The 20,184-nt window shown below is 45.2% G+C and overlaps 1 protein-coding gene across 1 annotated transcript in view; it reads right to left on the reverse strand.

The window, feature by feature from the left end:
• LOC147610066 (eukaryotic translation initiation factor 4B2-like) overlaps positions 1-12,459 on the reverse strand; it is a 31,214-nt gene extending 18,755 nt beyond the window's left edge. Inside the window, exon 1 of the mRNA XM_086787372.1 lies at positions 10,993-12,459. Within this exon, the coding sequence (XP_086643498.1) occupies positions 10,993-12,344 (1,352 nt within the window). The 5' untranslated portion in view covers positions 12,345-12,459. The remainder of the gene's footprint in view (positions 1-10,992) is intronic.
• Positions 12,460-20,184: the final 7,725 nt, after the last annotated feature.

Genomic DNA, 20,184 nt, shown 5'->3' on the forward strand with positions numbered 1-20,184 from the left:
GGTCAACATTTCCCATTCCCATGCCAGGCATACCATACATTCCAGCCATGTTTCCATACATTCCATTATGCATACCTGGCTGCATACCACCAAACATATTGCCTTGCATCCCAGGTTGCATGCCTGCAAACATATTTCCAGCCATACCGGACTGCATACCACCATACATATTCCCCTGCATGCCAAGCTGAAAATTGGCTCCAAAAGGCCCATACATACCCATGCCTCCCTGAGGGTAACCCCCAGTCATGGATTGGAACACCGAGCCACCACCAAAATAACCTGGATGCATGTTCTGCTGAGAAATAGGTGGCTGTCCATAGAAGGAACTCTGAGAGTTTGCTCCATAAGCATGCTGCATATTCGGAAACTGGCCAAAAGATGGTTCCTGTGGGATGGCACCACTATGACCCTGAGGAAGATTCTTCGAACGAACCTTCTTCTTCTTTTTTTGGGGCTCTGTGCGAGATCTCAAAAATTCAGGAAATCTCTCGCTTTGTGTGAGCTGCATAAAAGTATCCATAACACTAGCCAAGCGATCTTTGAACCGAGCATCATCATCCTCTTTACCATGCACATCTTCTGGCTGTGTTACATCTTCATAAGGCTCAACATCTGCAGCCTGTTCTCCTGCAAAAATATCCTCAGATACATCTCTTTCAGGAGAAGTCTCTTGCTCTTCTTCTTCATGATAGAAGTACTCTTCCTCTGTATCAGACATGATTGCTGAATTTTCAGCGATGGCTTTCTTCAAAGCAACCACGAGCTCACCCCCTTCAGAAAGTTGATGATTGGTCCCGGGGACGGAACCTTGAAACCGGCCTCTGATAGAAAACCAGAGTGCGGTAGATTAGCAATCACCCGTCCACTTGTAGTCTAGATGATAAAACACAACAGATTGGAGCTAGAGTGCCCAAATCTGAAAGCACAGCGACACCTGTTGGCCCCAAAGCTTGGCGCCCCTTGCGGTATTTCTTTATTCAATTATAATAAAATGAATGGCCGAGTACAACACAAAGACCAGCCAAGGGTTTACACCTGTAAGTCCAATCTGACGGCCCACAAATCCTTCTCAGCACAGAGGATCTATGCACACAGATCTGTGTCTTCAAACAACACACTGTGCCTCCCTCTGATCAGCCAAGATCACTAAGCAGGCCAGCCATGGGCATACATCTGGCATAACTCAAGTGCTTGATACATCTTCTCAGCTCAAACATACATGTGCTGTCCAAACTCTGTCTCAACCCTTGTCAATCTGCCATACCCCTCCTCTCACAAGGGGCCAGATAACACATATCTGCAACAGACATCAAGCAGTAGAAAGAGAGATAGATGAACAGAAACAGAGCTTACCAAGTTCAGCTCGTGAAACAACACTGGAGGAAGCAACAGCACCAATCTGTACTTGCAGGCACTTGTATCCACACCCCTGCTTCACACGTGTGCTTGTACTTGCCTGTATCCTCCTCCTGATGTTCACTCTTATGCTGTCCTTGAAAATACAGATCTGAAAATCAGCACTGTACCCGTCTGTACCGCCTCGAGATACGTGCCAAGAGTTGTACTTGCACAAACAGTCCACTGTCCACTCTTCTACGGTCTACCTGCCTGTATCTGAGTTCACAGTCCTGTCCAGCATCAGTTTACGCCGCCTACAGCAGTTGCACTTGCTGTACCTGACTGTCCGTACACTGTACGGCAGTCGTACAGTATGGTACGGGCTGTGTACTTGCTGGTACAGCCTGTACTGGGCCTGTGCGCAGAGTATCCAGCAGAGGGAACACAACGTTTGCAGCAGAAATCAGCAGCCAACTGTACTTGCACTGTACGGACTGCACACGTGGGAAGTGCAACTGTTCATGCAGAAGAAAAACAGCAGCAGTACACAGAAAACAGCAGCCGCCTTCCTTCTCTTGTGCTTTTCCACGCTTGTCTTCATGCGCTAGAGAAACTCCTCCACTTTTGCTACACGACTCCCCAAAAAGGGAAGAGAGAGAGAGAGGAGAGAGAAACACTCCTCCCCCAAATTAATCCCTAGGGCCCCAAACTTTAATAAGTTCCTAGGGCCACTAAGGCCTAGGGGCAAACTTTAATAAACATTAAAGCTTAATGTTTCTAGTTCCCCCCTTCACACCTAGGGATGTCCACACATCTTAAACTCTGTCCGGGCACCCCCCCCATGTGAATCATAAAATATTCTGACTCTGCAACCACCATGCCCACACTTGTACTGTTCCATTTTCACAGGGCCATGACAAACCACCTTTTTATGAAGGCAGCCCATGGCTGCAGACATGTACCCTTTTTGTACCATAGTGTATACTGAATTTCCAGCACTTCTCTCTCTCTCTCTCTACCTGCGTTTTTGCAAGATGGTGCGTTTTTGCATCAAAAGGCTTCCAAGAGTGTTTAGGGCTGAAAGAAGAGTCCCAAAGCTTCTGCGTGTTACATTGGTATCAGAGCATCAGGCTCAGCAAAGCTAAACACTGATTCAGTCCTAGATGATGGTGTACAGGTCCAAGGTACAGGAAAGTACACGGATTTGAAGCCCAAGGCGAGGAGCACAGAAGCGGGAAGAACTCCCAGGAGGTTTGTTGGTGGTGTTCCACAGTGCCAGATGGGCATGGCAGTTCCGTGAGCTAGAAAGGTTCTCAAGTAATGGTCCCAAGGGAGGTTGATCCTCCAAGGGTGATGTGAGAGTGCCAGACTTAGTTCCAGGAATGAAGACCAAGACGGTGTTCAGAGTCAGGGCAGGAAGGGATGGTGGACTAGAGGAACCAAATGCATAGATCTTCATAAGAGACAGAGTGGTTTGGAGAACAGACCGGATTTTCAAAGAAAAAGGGTTGCCAGGAATGGATGATGACAGAGGGACTTCGGGACAGGATTGGGATGATGACAGTCATCCAAGAGCAGGTTGGATTCCCATCATCAAGTTTAGCAAAGGGGGATGTCATGTGCATCATAGATGCCATGGACATTCTCAGGGCTAGATCCAGAAGAGGCAGCCAGATAAAGAGTAGAACCAGGATGATAGAGCACAGAACATTGAAGACAGTGTAAATTGGAGCAGGACTTGGAGCAAGAAGAACCAAAAGGATGCTCACAGAACCAGGCGGCTGAAACGCATCAGAAGATGGTAAAAACATCAGTCGGCTGCAGGCGCTAGAGTGTGTGGACTGGAGTCCAGTCGGGCAGCAGCATGCGCATCATGAGCCAGGAGTAGATCCAGTCGGATTTGCTAAAAGGAGCATTAAAAGAATTCTGAACTGGCCGACCAGCAGTCGGCCATCTCCTACATTGTCCAAGGGACCTATAAATAGGCCCAAGTGCTCATCAATGAAATCATTCAATCCCACTAGGGGTTTGGATCCTTAGAGGTCCCATAGGGGACAGATTTTGGTGTTAACCACCTTTTTATGAAGGCAGCCCATGGCTGCAGACATGTACCCTTTTTGTACCATAGTATATACTGAATTTCTAGCACTTCTCTCTCTCTCTCTCTACTCTCTCTCTACTTGCGTTTTTGCATCAGATGGTGCGTTTTTGCATCAGAAGGCTTCCAAGAGTGTTTAGGGCTGAAAGAAGAGTCCCAGAGCTTCCGCGTGTTACATTGGTATCAGAGCATCAGGCTCAGCAAAGCTAAACACTGATTCAGTCCCAGATGATGGTGTACAGGTCCAAGGTACAAGAAAGTACACGGATTCGAAGCCCAAGGCGAGGAGCACAGAAGCGGGAAGAACTCCCAGGAGGTTTGTTGGTGGTGTTCCACAATGCCAGATGGGGATGGCAGTTCCGTGAGCCAGATAGGTTCTCAGGTAACGGTCCCAAGGGAGGTTGATCCTCCAAGGGTGATGTGAGAGTGCCAGACTCAGTTCCAGGAATGAAGACCAAGACGGTGTTCAGAGTCAGGGCAGGAAGGGATGGTGGACTAGAGGAACCAGATGCATAGATCTTCATAAGAGACAGAGTGGTTTGGAGAACAGACCGGATTTTCAGAGAAAAAGGGTTGCCAGGAATGGATGATGACAGAGGGACTTCGGGACAGGATTGGGATGATGACAATCATCCAAGAGCAGGTTGGATTCCCGTCATCAAGTTTAGCAGAGGGGGATGTCATGTGCATCATAGATGCCATGGACATTCTCAGGGCTAGATCCAGAAGAGGCAGCCAGATAAAGAGTAGAACCAGGATGATAGAGCACAGAACACTGATGACAGTGTAAACTGGAGCAGGACTTGGAGCAAGAAGAACCAAAAGGATGCTCACAGAACCAGGCGGCTGAAACGCATCAGAAGATGGTAAAAACATCAGTCGGCTGCAGGCGCTAGAGTGTGTGGACTGGAGTCCAGTCGGGCAGCAGCATGCGCATCATGAGCCAGGAGTAGATCCATTCGGATTTGCTAAAAGGAGCATTAAAAGAATTCTGAATTGGCCGACCAGCAGTCGGCCATCTCCTACATTGTCCAAGGGACCTATAAATAGGCCCAAGTGCTCATCAATGAAATCATTCAATCCCACTAGGGGTTTGGATCCTTAGAGGTCCCATAGGGGACAGATTTTGGTGTTAACCACCTTTTTATGAAGGCAGCCCATGGCTGCAAACATGTACCCTTTTTGTACCATAGTATATATTGAATTTCCAGCACTTCTCTCTCTCTCTCTCTCTACTCTCTCTCTACTTGCCTTTTTGCATCAGATGGTGCGTTTTTGCATCAGAAGGCTTCCAAGAGTGTTTAGGGCTGAAAGAAGACTACCCAGAGCTTCCGCGTGTTACAGAAAGATAATCCTCCCATGAACTCTGTCTTTGGATACATATGCTCGAAGCATATCCTCCAAAATTTGATTCACTCTTTCAGTCTGGCCATCAGATTGAGGATGATCTGAGGAACTCAAATTCAAAGTTGTTTCCAACTTCTCAAAAACAAGTTTCCAAAAATCACTCGTAAACTTAGAGTCCCTATCACTTACTATGTCCTGCGGTAACCCGTACAGTCTAAACAATTGCTCGATAAACTGCCGTGCTAATTGCGTAGCTGTAATAGTCTTCCGGGTCAGTAAAAATCTAGCCATTTTTGTCAAGCGATCTACCACAACCCAAATAGAATCGTGGCCTTGATGTGTTCTTGGCAATCCACTAATAAAATCCATGGAAATACTTTCCCATTTATTACCTAGGATTTGCAAAAGGATGCAACAACCCAGCCTGTCTAAAGCGTTCAGCTTTATTTGTCTGACAAATTTGACACTTAAGAACATAATCGTCTACACACCCTTTCATCTTTTGCCAATAAAAAGTGTGTTTCACTAATGATAGTGTCCTGTGTACCCCAGGGTGTCCAGCAGAAGGAGCGTCGTGACACTCCTTAAGAATCTTCGACCTAATGTCCGAGATTTGTGATACACAAATTTTGTCATTATGGAATAGCAAACCATTCCGAATCATCCACTGGACTCCTGCAACCTGAATAGTAGACTACTCAGTCATCGAGTCTTGGTCGATCAATGAGCTCCCATCCTGGATCTTCTGCCAAAATGGACCAAAATAACTCTCAGTCTTGCAAAGTCCTCTCAATGACTGAAATAAGTCAGTAGAAATCTCGGTGAACGACAAAGTATTCACCTCTCTAATCCGACTAAGCGCATCTGCAATACTATTCATGGACCCTTTCCGATAACGGATCTCAAAATCAAAATCTTGCATTAACTCTGTCCAACGAGCTTTCCTACCTCTCAAATCATCCGCATCACACGTATACTTGATTGACTGATGATCATACCACAAACTTGGAGCCATATAAATAATGTCTCCAAACCTTGAGAGCATGAATCACAGCATAAAGCTCCTTCTCAAGGGTTGGCCAACGAGATTGAGTGTCATCTAGCTTTTTACTTTCAAAAGCAACCGATCTACCATCTTGAAATAAAGCAGCCCCGATAGCATAGTCACTGGCATCAGTTTCAAGAACATAAGGCCGACTAGGATCAGGTAATGCTAAGATAGGTGCTTCCTTGACTTTATCTTTCAAAAGTCTGAAGGCCATATCCAAATCGTTATTCCAAGTGATAGGCTGATTTGACTTACGTCCACGACCTTTCAATAAGTCGGTCATCGGTAGTGTGAGCTGAGAGTACTCCCGTACAGATTTCCGAAGAAAAACTACAAAACCGAGAAAAGAACCAAATCGTTTCACTGTTCGCGGTATAGGCCAGTCCAGAACCTTCTGAACTCGGTCATAGTCAATGCTCAATCCATCTCTAGTGATCTTGTGTCCCAAGTAAATGATGTCGGTCATAAAGAACTCACATTTACTTAACTTAGCATATAGTCGATTCTGTCGTAAAATAGATAAGACAACCGTGAGGTGTCTGACATGATCCTCAAGAGTACGACTATATATCAAAATATCATCCAGGAACACCATCACAAATTTCCCCAAATGTTCACGAAAAAGATCGTTCATCATTTGCTGGAAAGTGGCTGGAGCATTGGTTAACCCAAAAGGTAATACGAGAAACTCGTAATGGCCTACTTGGTCCGAAAGGCGGTTCGTTCGACATGCCTTTCATGAATACGTATCTGGTGATAACCAATACGTAAATCTATCTTCGTGAAATATTTCGCTCCTGCTAATCGATTTCTCTTAAGTACTTTTGGAAACTTGTTTTTGAGAAGTTGGAAACAACTTTGAATTTGAGTTCCTCTTATCATCCTCAATCTGATGGCCAGACTGAAAGAGTGAATCAGATTTTGAAGGATATACTTCGAGCATATGTATCCAAAAGACAGAGTTCATGGGAGGATTATCTTCCTATGTTAGAATTTGCATATAACAGTACTAAGCATACGTGTACAGGTTTTACTCCTTTCGTGCTTATGTATGGTTTTTAACCTAGATCACCTGTTACAGTAGGATTCTCAGGACTTCAGCATGATGCAACACGTAATTTTTTGCAAGATATGCAGGAAATGTTACAAGTTGCTAAGGAATCTATTAGAAGTGCTTAAGACCGAGACAGATTTTATTCTAATAGACATCTTCACCCAGAGAGTTCTCTGAAGGAAAAATGGTGTATTTGCAGGTTCCGAAAGATTCCGAGACTTTACGGACAGGTCGATCTCCGAAATTATCCCCTAGATACTACACGACGGATTGGTTCAGTTGCATATGAATTGGATTTGCCTTCTCATGTGAAAGTTCATCTTGTATTTCATGTCAGTAGACTTAGGGAAGTACTGGGTGGAGCAGACCAGTTAGTTACTCCTCAAGAAATTATAGATGTCGAGGACATGACATTTGTTCCGCACGAACCTGAAAAGATTCTTGGATTTCGTGAAAGAAGATTGCGTTACACGCTTATCACGGAATACAAGATCAAGTGGAAGGATCGTGTTGAGGAGGACGCTACATGGGAGACATTGACTACTCTTTAGAGAGATTACCCTGGCTTTTTAGTGAGCTCTTAGAGGAAGGGGAGTATGTCATGTGCACAGTGTGTATCTACCGTGTGCTACACGCACACAAGACTAGCTTCGAGGTTTGGGGAAGCTTGGAGCTAGGCAGGCTGATTGGCGAGCTGAGTTAGGGATAGACTAACGAGCGGGCACCCAAGTATGGACGAGCGGGCGTCCAAGTGTGGACGCCAAATGACCGGCCAAGAGCCTATAAAAGGGTGGCCAAGGTTAGTTATTGGGATATAGAGAGTCTCGCGAGTTTGTGAGAGCTCTATGGTCTTGGAGCCTGGATCTAGTGCACACGTGCACCTGCTTTATGCAGCCGAGGCCGGCAGCAATCTCGAGGCCCACGAGGGTAGCTTCGTGGCGGTATGGGGGAGATTGGTCGGTACGTCAACCTAGTTAGCTCAGCTCGTGGCTCGGTGGGAACAGCCAAGACTGTGGGCTTGCCCACGGCTATCATGGTTGGGAGGTGAGTCAGGCCTGCACCCCCTTGTTGTTTGTTTGTTTGTTTGCAGGTTTGGAGTCTCGTACCAGGAACGATCACGAGGAGATCCGGTGGGGATTTGATAGTAAGTTTGGTGTTCGGGTCCATCAGTGAAGAAATAAGCTTGCAGTTCTCCATCCCAAAGGTCTCCAGTAACTCATGAACATATTGTTGCTTAGAAACAAAGAACCCCCTCTGGATTTGCCAAATCTCCAATCCCAAAAAGAAATGGAGTAAGCCTAAGTCGGTCATCTCAAACTCCTTTGACAAGGCAACCTTCGTCATAGCTCATGACCGCCAGTGAGAATGAGATCATCCACATAAAGGATAATCAACGTGGCCATACCGCGGTCCCGAAAGCGATGCAAGTTAGGATCTGCAACAACTCATCTCTAAAAACCTATCCGTAGAAAGAAGGAATCAATCTTCTGATTCCAAGTCCTAAGAGCCTGCTTAAGACCATACAAGGCCTTCCGTAACCTATAAACCATCCCCTTTGATCCCAAAACCTCAAAGCCTGGAGGTTGCTCAACATACACCTCCTCCTGCAAGTCACCATTAAGGAACGCAAAGTTTACATCCATTTATTATACCAGAGACTGCCGCTGAGAAGAGGCAAGGGCAAGAACTGTACGAATCGTGGTCATCCTCGCTGTCAATGCATTCCTCATAGTCGATGGCCGCTAAGCATCGCCCTTAGCCACAAGTCTGGCCTTGTGCTTGTCCACCGGCCTATCAAAAGTCTACTTGGTCTTATAGACCCACTTGACACCAATGACGGACCGTTTTGGCGGCCTCGGAAGTGCGCTCTTTGTCCCGAATGCTACAAGACATAAAAGCATAGTTCACCTCTAACAGCTCCTCTAATTGACTTTTATCACGAACTCTGTGCGATCTTCTAGGTCCATCCTCTGTGGTCCACTCGGAGGGATACTCTATAACACTTGACTCCCAAATGGTGTCCAACAGTCACTTTGGTACTCGAACAGAACGTGGAGCCTCCTGCTGCTACGGGGGCTCATCTCCAACCTCGGGCTCAACCTCTACAACTAACTAAGGCTATCTAGCAAGAACAATCGCTTGGGAGTCATTCTCAGACTCATCTGGTTCTCGAAGAAATGGTGGCTCATCAACAATGGAGGTTGGAACATGCTCATCAAAGATAACATCCCTGCTAACAACCACCTTGTTCCGCTCTGGGTCATATAACCTATAGCCTTTGGAAAGAGAGTTATATCCCACAAATACAAGCATCTAGGACTTTGAGTCAAGCTTCCCCCTTTGCTTCTTTGTAATGTGAACGTAGGCATCACTCCCAAACACACGAAAATGGGAGACATCTGGTTTCCTGCCAAAATAAGCCTCATATGGAGTCATCTTAGGTATTGAAGTCGTCGGAGATCGGTATAAGGTATGGACAGTCGTAGCCACTGTCAAATCCCCAAGGGTCTCCTCGTAGAGCAATCCTCAAACATGACTTTGAACCTGCAAAACAAAGCCATAGAACCTGAAGGGGATGCAAACCTAACTCACCACCCAACCATGACAGCCATGGGTAAAACCCACAAGACTTGGTTGTCCCCACCGAGCCACAAGCTGAGCTAACTAGCAAGACGCACCGACCAATCTCTACTCCATGACGTCCCATACCGCCACAGCGCTACCCTCACGGGCCTCGAGACTGCTATCAGCCTACATCTAGCAAGCCATCCACCATATGGTCCCATAAAGCCCACCGCAACGCATCCACATTCAAGTGGCCAAAATGGAAATGCCACAAATCACCGAGCTGAGTGCCTATTAGAGAAGAGAGTGCTGAGAGTTGTAAATCCCATTCTCCACTCCGCCTTCCCAAACAATCTGGCCCGTTGCTTTGAACCGGAGAGCAACAAAATGCTAATCAAACTCCACCCGGATGCTAGCCTTGCCTGTCCCCGGTCCATCTCGCCATCCAATCCATCTCATGGTGATGTGTTTCTTATTTTTTTGAAGGGAGGAGGGGGTTATGTCTAAGCACTCCCACCTACCAAAAAGAACAGATTCTGAAAAAGAAACCGTGTGACCTTGTGACTTGGTAAGGGAGGACGCAAGCTCAAATCCCAGCAGGCTCCCATTAGTACAGGTTGTAACACCTTCAACCTGGAAGACCAAGCCACCGCTGGCCGAGTATTAGATTGTGACTACAGAGTGATCTAGGAGAGGGAGGAAGGGGCTCGCAGGAAGAAGGGCCCGCGCAGGGGGGGGGGGGGCACTGGGGTATTTATCACTTACAAACTGCAAAGTGGATCATAATCAGCTGCAAATTTGGTGCACTTGCTGCTTTGAACTGCTTTAGCCAAACAATGATATCTTCAATTAGGGGGAAGCTTTAGAACAGAGCAAAAGATGCACGACCCAGCAGAAAGCATTGAGCAGGAATCCGAGAACAGCAGCAAAAGAAAACCACAGCAAGGCATGACAGGCCAGGTGAGGCGTATAAGCTGGTCTGCCCATAATACCCCTAATTTTAGTCAGAAGTAGGTATTCCAGTAGGCAATTGAGTGCACACATGGTGTACCCATAGTTCAGCAGATGCTATCATCTTTGGTCTTTTGGCTCCACTTCAATTGATCGCTCTGCACACTATGCTGGCCCTACATGCCTTTCAAAAAGGCCACAAGAAATGTCCTCTTCTCTGCACAACATTTTCTGTCACAGTGTTACTGCCCACCATTACTAGATGTAGGTCCAAACCAAGCTGAAATAAGCCAAGATAGACAGTCTCCAAACAGGGAAGAAAGGAGAAAATAGACCACAAACGCCTCACCTGGCTGACTTGTGTGCTCCCTTGGCATAGAAGCCACATGAGGATAAAACAAGCGACCCTAAGAAAACAGAGGCCTAGATAGAACAACTGCCTAAGTGCCAACATGGAAAGCATTGCTGTTAGAAAGAAAACCAAACATGGCTAAATGTGCTTTTTTATAAACACTAGCTATGACAGCGGCCAGCCACACATGACTTGACAATCACACCAAATCCTAGGTAAAAAGGGCAAGAGAGTACCTATCAACTCCACGGTGCTCAAGATCAAAGTCAAGCTTGCGCCAGTCTTTGCCTCTCTCTTGCAGAAGAACCTCTCGAGGTTTAGCATTGCCAAATGGGTTGACTTTGGGCCTGGGCCTGACAGTGGGTTCTGCTGAAACTTCAGGGGTGTCAGGCCTGCTGGAATGGCTGCTGGAGGGCCTGCTATCTCGCTCTTTCACACCATGTTCATTCTCAGGCCTTTGCCAATCTGATCCTCTGTCAGCAAGCACATCCTCTCGGGGTCGTGCAGAGCCAAATGGATTGGCCTTGGGCCTTGGCCCCGGAGGAGGCAAAGCGTCTGATGCATCTGCACCATCACCTCTGACCCCTGGAGGGGGGGAGGAACTAGGAGGCCCGCTTCGTCGTGCTAAAACAAGGCGTCTTCTCTGCAGCTCTTCCATAGGTTGCTGCTGCTGATTCGCTTGCCTTCTTCCCCAACGGCCTTCAGCTTCTGCACTCACCTCCTGCATGTGCGAACCTGCTAGGGTTCTCTTGGAGGAGGACCAGTTATCTACTTCATCCGCACGTGAATGCACATGCACAGCATCATGCCCTGGTGCTGCAACTGGTGGCGGTGGTAGGGTTTTCTTGGATGAGACCCAATTATCCTCTTCATCTGCACGAAAATGTTGTCGGCTTTCATCAAAGGTCTCTCTTCTTCCGCTTGAACGTGCATCCGCAGGGGCCAGGGGTAGGGATTTCTTTACTAAACCCCAGTTATCAACCTCATCTGCACGGGAGGGGAGCAGGTCTCGGTCAGCCAGGCGAGATCCCCTTCTTTCACCATCATAACCTCCTCCTCTTGCTCCTGAAAACGTAGTCTTCTTCGACGAGCTCCAGTTGCTGCTATCGTCTGCACGGGACGGCTCATCCCTCTCTCTATCTCGCAGGAAGCCTCCCGCTTCTCTGTCCCGCTCGTAGCCCACGCCGAAGCTGCCCCGATCCCGCTCGCGATCGAACCGATCCGAACCCCCTCTGTAGTCCCGAAAGGCTCCGCCCAGGCCGCCCCGTTGCTCCTCCTCGCCAGATCTGTCCCGTGGCCCCGTCGGCAGCATCATCATTTCTTCGGTAGTGAGACCGCGCGAATCCGACATGGAACGCAACTTGCTTCCGGGGGCCACGGACTGGCCAAGGGTATACTCGGCGTAGGATAAGGTTTGATGCTGCTTCTTTTTCTTGGGCTTTACGGCCGCCTCGACTAGGGTAGGGAAGGCCTCCGACGGAGCTGCAGCGGCGGCGGCGGCGGCGGAAGCAGCGGCGGCCTCTTTCTCCTCTGCTTCTGCGCGCTCCGCCTCGGCGGCCCAGGCGCCGATGCCCCATGGCTTGGACATGGCGAAGCTCTGCTGGCTATGGTGGAATGTGAAGCTCTGCTCAGTGCTGACTATGGCGAAATGTAGAGACGACGCTACAGACTATTGTGTATTGATCTTTTTCTCCGTCCGCTGAGGCTCGCTGTAGTGAATAAATTAACCGCATTTCATACTCATTTCGCGTCCGCGTTAGTCATCGTCATGAAAAGGAAAGAGGCTTAATTACAAACTAATAACTGTCACTTCTCGTCCACTCACAATTTTCACTGTCCCCAAAACATGAGTGCTTAAGTACATGGACATTGGCACCTAGAAGCACACATGCACGGTTCAAGTTCCAACTTCAAAACAAAAGTTGGTGCTAGAGTATGTCTTCCCATGAACCACTAGATCGATCACCTTCACAACAACGCTAGCAAGAAACGACTCCGTGCACTTCATCTTGTCCCCATAGTGATTGACGCCTGAAACCGCTTGTAGCACATCTTCCACCACGTTATTTGGGGTGTATCCGTCTTGCCTGCATTGTAGACATTAGAATTTTAATTTAAAAAAACCTCCTTGCAATAAATTGGTCTTGTTTTTCTGGCCTGCACCATGAATTAGAAGGACGGCTATCACCGACGGTTTGGCAGGCATGCAGTTAAACATAGTGTACCCCTCGTAAGCATCTACATTGACTTTGCCTCCTCCTATCAATCACACATGAGGACGCCTCGAAGCTCGAGCGCATGCCTATGGGGACGGTGCCGACTCTCTACATCCCCTAGATCGTCTTGCTATGGGGACACGCTCTTAGATCATCTTGTTATGGGGACACGCTCTTAAGTCCCACAAAAGTTGTGATGATGGTCTGGCAAGCAACACGTGGAGGTTGGTTTGTCAAAGGCTCATTTCTTCACAATCGGGCACTCTTCCAAACCTACCTCTTGAGTTCACGTCTCTAATTAGAAAATTAGAGCCAATACACGAGGTGAGCATTCACAAAGAAGCCACCCACCCATGAGTCAATATGCAAAATTTCCAATTCATAGACAACATTTAATATTGTGAGCATTGGCTTACCTCAACTGTCGTCAAGGCGGACACTTTAAGAAAAGGTAACTTTTACAAAAATCAAACTCACACTAGACACTACCAATTCCAAAAAATTACAGTGGCCAACAAGCATTTGTTACCAAAAGTGCACGATAATATGAAGGTTGTGTTTGTGAATGGTGCACAACGTTGCGCTTATAAATAGTGTATGGACAATTTACTTGTCCATTACGGCATGCCGAGTGGGTTCCACATCTTCCCTAGGCAATGAACATCTATGAAATCAGTTCTCACATGCTACCGAGTTGCAAAACACTTGGCAAACGACCAACACCATTGAGTTCTTTCATGAAATTACAATGGCAAAGTAATTCAAAGTTTACATAACATTTTGTTTTAACCTTTTTTTAGCATGTATATACATTATGCCAAAAAAAAGGTACTTCTCTTTGAAGTTGTCAAATCAAGATGTTACAACTTGTTACTTTTTCTCACAAGAATCCAAAAGGGCCTCTAAAAGCATTAAAAATAGGCTCTATAAAGTTAAGATTCCTCTTTTGGTGTGTTCTTCATTTTTTTATCCAATAGTTGCTAAATTGACAATGTATGACTAGCCAACTCAAATCATACAATGGTCAAATATTACGATCATGCGCAACAAGCTTCTTGCATGATAATTTGTTTGACTAGCTTGCCCAAGAGCTACTTTTGGCTTGAAGTGGACCTTTTCCTATCTTACCCCCTAATCTGTGATATTTTTTCCCTCCTTTCTAGGCTTCTTAGCTATCTTCACCATTCTGCTAGTGTTGATTGGGAATCAGTCAAAGATCATTACACTGAATAAATCGCAACTCTATGATATTTTGCTTAAAAGTAGTCGTGTGTTGTATTTCTTTCGTCTCTATGTGATGATCTCTTGTTGGAATAAATTAATACCCCCATTCCTTAAGTGTCATACTTTCTAGATGATTTCGGCCATAAGTGCATTTAACTAGGAGGTTCAACAACTTACCCTTTCCATTTAGATTGTTAGATATATAGTAGTACTACATCTGTTGATCCTTGCTTGTTGAAAGGGGGGAATGCTCAAGGATTTAATGCACCAACTTCATTAATGAATCATTGAATCTAGGCTTATGTCTAATGGGTTAAAAGCACTTTGTAGGATAGAAAATTGTCTACTTCGTTGTAGAGTAGAACCTGATTCGATGCTAGAACCACTTCTTCAACAGATATTGTTGACTTTGTGTTTCTTATTTCTCTACATGATATAGATAAACTTGAGTCTTTTGAAGAGGCTCAAGAAGATCTAAATAAGGTGAAAGCCATGTAAGAAGAAATTAATACCATTTAGAAAATGGTACTTAGATTTAGTGGATCTACCACTTTGCAAGAAAGCTATTGGTACTAAGTGGGTTTTCAAAATCAAAAGAAAGGAAGATGAATCCGTTGATAGATTCAAGGCCAGAATTGTTGCAAAAGGTTATGACCAGTAGAACAGGATTGATTATGATTAAATTTTTGCTCCCACTTCTCAAATGACCACTATTCAATTCGTTATTGCTTTGGCAACCCCATCATGGATGGAAAGGGCACTAATTACACATCAAAATAGCGTTCTTGAATGGTGACTTGTAGAAAGAAGTTTATGTGATTCAACCAATGGTTTTGCCTAGCCTAGTCAAGAAGATATTCAAGCTTAATAAAGCTTTATATGGTTTGAAACAAGCTCCTAGAGCTTGGTATACCAGAAGATTCATACCTACTTAATTGGATAAGGATTTCAAAACAATTCTGCGCAAAAGCACTTTGTATGTGAAGAAGGACAAGCATGATTTTCTTTTTGTCATTCTCTATGTAGGTGACATGCTGGTGAGACAAGCACCAATGAGGATTTTATTATAGCTTTCAAGGCTGACCTTGCCTTAAATTTTGAGATTTGAGATGTTGGTCTTTTGCACTACTACTCACATCAAGGCATTGCTCAAGAGGTTAAATATGCAAAGTTGCAAACTAATCTCTACACCAATGGAACCTAGTGTAAAGCTTAGTCTATAGGATGCTAGTGAACCATTCAACAATAACCACTTACAATTAAGCTTTTAAATGCCTAATCTATTTATGTTACTCACAGCCAGACATCCAATATGGTGTGTCACAACTTTTAAAGTTCATGCATTGCCTAGGAACTAAGCATTGGCAGGCAATTAAAGATATCCATAACTTGGATTGTTAAATTATGCTAAGGGGGTGATTTATAACTGTGCAAGCCTTCAATGACGATAGATTACTACATCCCATACACCTCAACAAAATGAGTTGCTGAACGTAAAAATAGGGTGATTGTTGAGATGGTAAGAAGTATGATCAAGGCTAAAGGTCTTCCAGATACTTTTTGGGCGCTGAAGCAGTAAACACTGATGTGTATATCTTGAATCAAAGCTACACCAAAGCAGTGAAAGGGATGACCCCTCTACAAGCCTTTTCTGGTAAGAAGCCTTCAGTTGCACATTTCAGAATTTTTGGATGTGATTGTTTTGTGCATGTGCCAGATGCTTCAAGAACCAAGTGGGACTCCAAAAGCCAGAAATGTATCTTTGTGGGATATAGTGAAGAGTCGAAGGGTTACCGACTCTATGATCCTGTTCTCATAAGAAGATCATTATGAGTTGAGATGTGGTATTTGTGGAGCAACCCCATCAAATGGAGGAGGAGGGTCCTTCTTCAGATAACCAAGAAACCCCTGCCCATCAACCACGACCACCAGTAGTAGCAGTTCAACCGGTCCCTGCAGCGATGAGGAGACCACAAGAAGTTCAACATGGTGATGAAAAAGATGAGGATGAGCCTGAAGAACCCAACAGGAAGAAGCCATTACCTAAATGGGTGACACAACTTTTGGACGGGAATGAGCCTCCAGCCATTGATGAGGGGCCTTTTGAAATTCGCCGTTCCAAGAGAATAGAGGAGCAAAGGAGGGCTCAGGAGCATCTTGTTAATTATGCTCTTATGGCAGAGTTGCAGAAAGTTTAGGAGCCCACCAGCTTTAAAGAAGCTGAAATAGATGCAAAGTGGATGGAAGCCATGCAAACAGAGTATGATTCCATCATGTGTACCCACACTTGGGATCTTGTGGATCATCCAAAGAAATGCAAGGTAATTGGATCCAAGTGGGTGTATAAAGCTAAGTACAAATCTGATGGTTCATTGAATAAGTACAAGGCTCGACTTGTAGCTAAAGGGTTTGCACAAGTAGAAGGTTTTGATTACAAGGACACTTTTGCTCCCACAGCCAGATTGACTACTATTCGCACCATCCTAGCATTAGCAACATAGAGAGGATGGTCAGTCACGCAAATGGATGTGAAATCCACTTTTCTGAAGGGTTACCTCAAGGAAGAGGAGGTGTATGTGGAACAACCAGAAGGCTTTGAGGTCCCAGGCTCAGAAGATAAAGTTTTTTGACTCAGAAAAGCATTGTATGCGCAGAAGCAAGCCCCACGTGCATGGAATTAGTGGATTGACAAGTATCAATTTTAAAAGAAGTCTTTCTGATGCAAGTTTGTACATTTTTGAAGAGAATGGCAGGTACATGTTGATTGCTATTTATGTGGATGATCTTACTCTTACTGGAGATCATGAAGAGAAGATTGCTCAAACAAAGTCAGCATTATGTATGGAGTTTGAGATGATAGATCTCCGACTTATGCACTTTTGTTTGGGAATTGAAGTTTGGTAGGAGTCAGATAGAATCTTCATCTCACATAAGAAGTATGCCATTGAATTACTAAAAGCATTTGGTATGTCTGAGTGTAAGTCCGTAAGTACTCCTTTTGAAGTTAACTTGAAGCTTTCAAAGGAAGATGCATCTGCATTGGTAGAATTGTACATGAGACTTATGGGAGGTCTTATCTACTTGTGTAACACTCGTCCTGACATTTGTGAAGCTAGTTCTAAGCAGGTTTTCCAATAAGCCTCAGGAAAGCCATTGGAAAGAAGGTAAGCGTGTTCTAAAGTACATCAGTGGTACTTTGGATTATGGAATCACTTACAGGAGAGGTGGAGAAACCACCTTGACAGGATATTATGATTCAGATTGGGCAAGAGACAGAGATAGCAGGAGATCAGTGAAATAGGCTATTGTTTTTCACTTGGATCTGGAGTTATCTCATGGATTAGTAAGAAGCAACCTACTATTGCTCTTTCTTCTACTACCGAGGCTGAATACAAAGCAGCATGTTTTGCCTCATGTGAGGCATTATGGTTGAGGAGGCGTTTGGCAGACATAGGAGTAGTCCAGGAGCAACCTACAAAGTTACTATGTGACAACCAGAGTTGCATGGCGATTGCACGAAATCCTGTGTTTCATGCTCGTACAAAACATATTGAAGTTCAGTATCACTTTGTGCGAGAGCTTATTATGGATGAAGTGGTGGATTTGGTTTATTGTCTAACAAAGGACGATTGTGCAGACATCTTTACTAAGGCGCTTGGGAGAAAGAGCCTGGAGCGACATCTACAACAACTCGGCATTGGGCGGAAATGGTAGTTCACCTTCGGGGGGTGTTGGATATCACTGCTCCTCCCTCAGGAGGGTAACTACGCAGGCACCGGCTAACTCTACTTTGTGATCCCCCCTATATGAGGAGAAGGCATTTATGAGTAGCACGGGTCACCTAGTAGGTCCCGCTTTAAACACCGGATGGTGGCCGATTGTGGCCAGATAGCATGAGATGATTTTGGAGAAGGTCGGCACACTGCCATATGCGGTGAGTTATTATAGACATACTGTATATGGGTTGTAAATTTTGGGCCCGTTGTGCGGCACGCAGTTTCACACCAGCCTACTTGGGGGAAGGTGCGGAGGGGGGCGTGAGCCCCTCTCTGTAGGGAGTCCGGGGGGAAGATGACTCCCCCCGGCTCGAAGGGCCGTTTATGTCGCTAAAGTCCATCCAGACTTTGCGGGCCAACCGGAATATAGATTCGGTGGTCATTTATGATTGCATGATGAAAAATCATGCACGCAAAGCTCTATTTAGCGAGACGGTCTTTTCCACTAAAATCACTCTTCACCCATGCTTTTTGCATATAGCCTTCGCTCTCACTTCTTCCAGTCAGCTATCAAAGCTTCTTCACCGAAGCACACGGCTGGGAAGCGATAGCTATCTATTGTAATTGCATACAGATCACAAATTTTTGATTCTCCATATCTCTGTGTTTTCTTTTGTCTACAAAGATCTTGGCTTCTATTGTTTCGTAATTTCTTACATGGTATCAGAGCATAGGCTCTAGACAAGAAGATTTAAGGAGATTAGGAGAGATGGCTCAACCCACAGCAAACGCACCTTCACGTGTGTGGCTCCCAACATGGGGTACTGAAGGAAAGTTAGATGGATCTAACTATACTCTATGGAGGTTCAAGATGAAAGCGATTCTCAATGCTTATGAGCTTTGGGATACTGCTACTGGAGCAAATCAGAAGCTTGTTCCTATGCTAGATCTTAATGACCCCAGTCAAATCATTCAACTTGATCCGGCTGAAGTCCAAGCCTGGAGTCGAAGGGATGCACACCCTATGCTCAATTGTCACAAGCATCAAAGATAATGTTTTGACGTTAATTCAGCATGTGGATACTGCTGTAGAAGCGTGGACAATTCTTAAAAACCAGTATGAGACAACCAATGAAACAAGAAAGTAGAATCTTGAAAATCAACTGGCGAATGAGAAATTGTCCGAGACAGAGTCTGTAGAGCAGTTCATCACAAGGGTGAAGAACTTGAGAGATCAGATGGTAGCAATTGGTGTTGCTATCAAGAGTGAAGATCTTGCTAGACAGTGTATTTACATTCTTCCTCCGAAGTATGACAGTTTGGCAACTTCTCTGAATACTCATGTGAGAGTTCCTCCACTTAGTTTTGAGGATTTTTGTGCCATGCTACAAGAGGAAGAGCTGCGAAAGAAGAGGTTGCAAGGAGAGGATTCTGCCTTCTCTGCAGGTTCAAAGAAAGGAAAAGCTAAAGACTCTAGTAACCCTCTTCTTCTCTGCAGAGGATAAAAAGAAGAAGAAGATAAAGTGCTTCTATTGCAAGAAGCCTGGTCACATTCAAACAAAATGTTGGAAGAAGACTGTAGATGAGAAGAATGGAACGTTGAAGTCCTCTACTTCAACAAAGGAGTCAAGCAACAATGCTTAAGCTGAGGTGGAGTTATGGGTTGCTATTCAAGAAATCTGTGCAACTCATACAACTAGAACTGATGATCATTGGATCATCGATAGTGGTGCGACCCGACACATGACCAGTCAACATAAAGATTGGTATTCCTCCCTACAACCAGTGGGAGATGACATCACGGTAGCACTTGGGAATGATGCCAAATGCCCAGCAAAAGGTTCAGGTACTATTTCTTTTTTGTCAAATGATGGTGCTGTCAGATGTGCTTTATGTGCCAGATATCAAAAGGAATCTGTTATTAGTTGCGGCCATGACAGATCGTGATCTGAAGGTTCACTTTGACAAGAGTGGTGCAGAAATTCTGAATTTTGATGGTACACTTGTCGGCAAAACTAGAAGCAACAACCTATATCAGCTTACAGCTTTCACAACAGCAGTTGGTAATGTGAATACAAGTATGCTATGGCATGAAAGATTTGGTCACCTTAGTCTTGTTCTCTTGAAAGAGATGTGCAAATCTGAGATGGTGGCAGATCTACAGTTTTTAAGTGATTTGCCAGATGCATGTGAAGCTTGTATGATGGGCAAGTAGCATCGGCAACCCTTTCCAAGAAGCAAGCAAAGCACAAGCTCCTCTTCAACTCGTCCA

Source organism: Cibotium barometz, chromosome 50, assembly GCF_041138505.1.
Source record: "Cibotium barometz isolate CiBa-2024 chromosome 50, ASM4113850v1, whole genome shotgun sequence".
In the NCBI taxonomy this organism is placed as follows: Eukaryota; Viridiplantae; Streptophyta; class Polypodiopsida; order Cyatheales; family Cibotiaceae; genus Cibotium; species Cibotium barometz.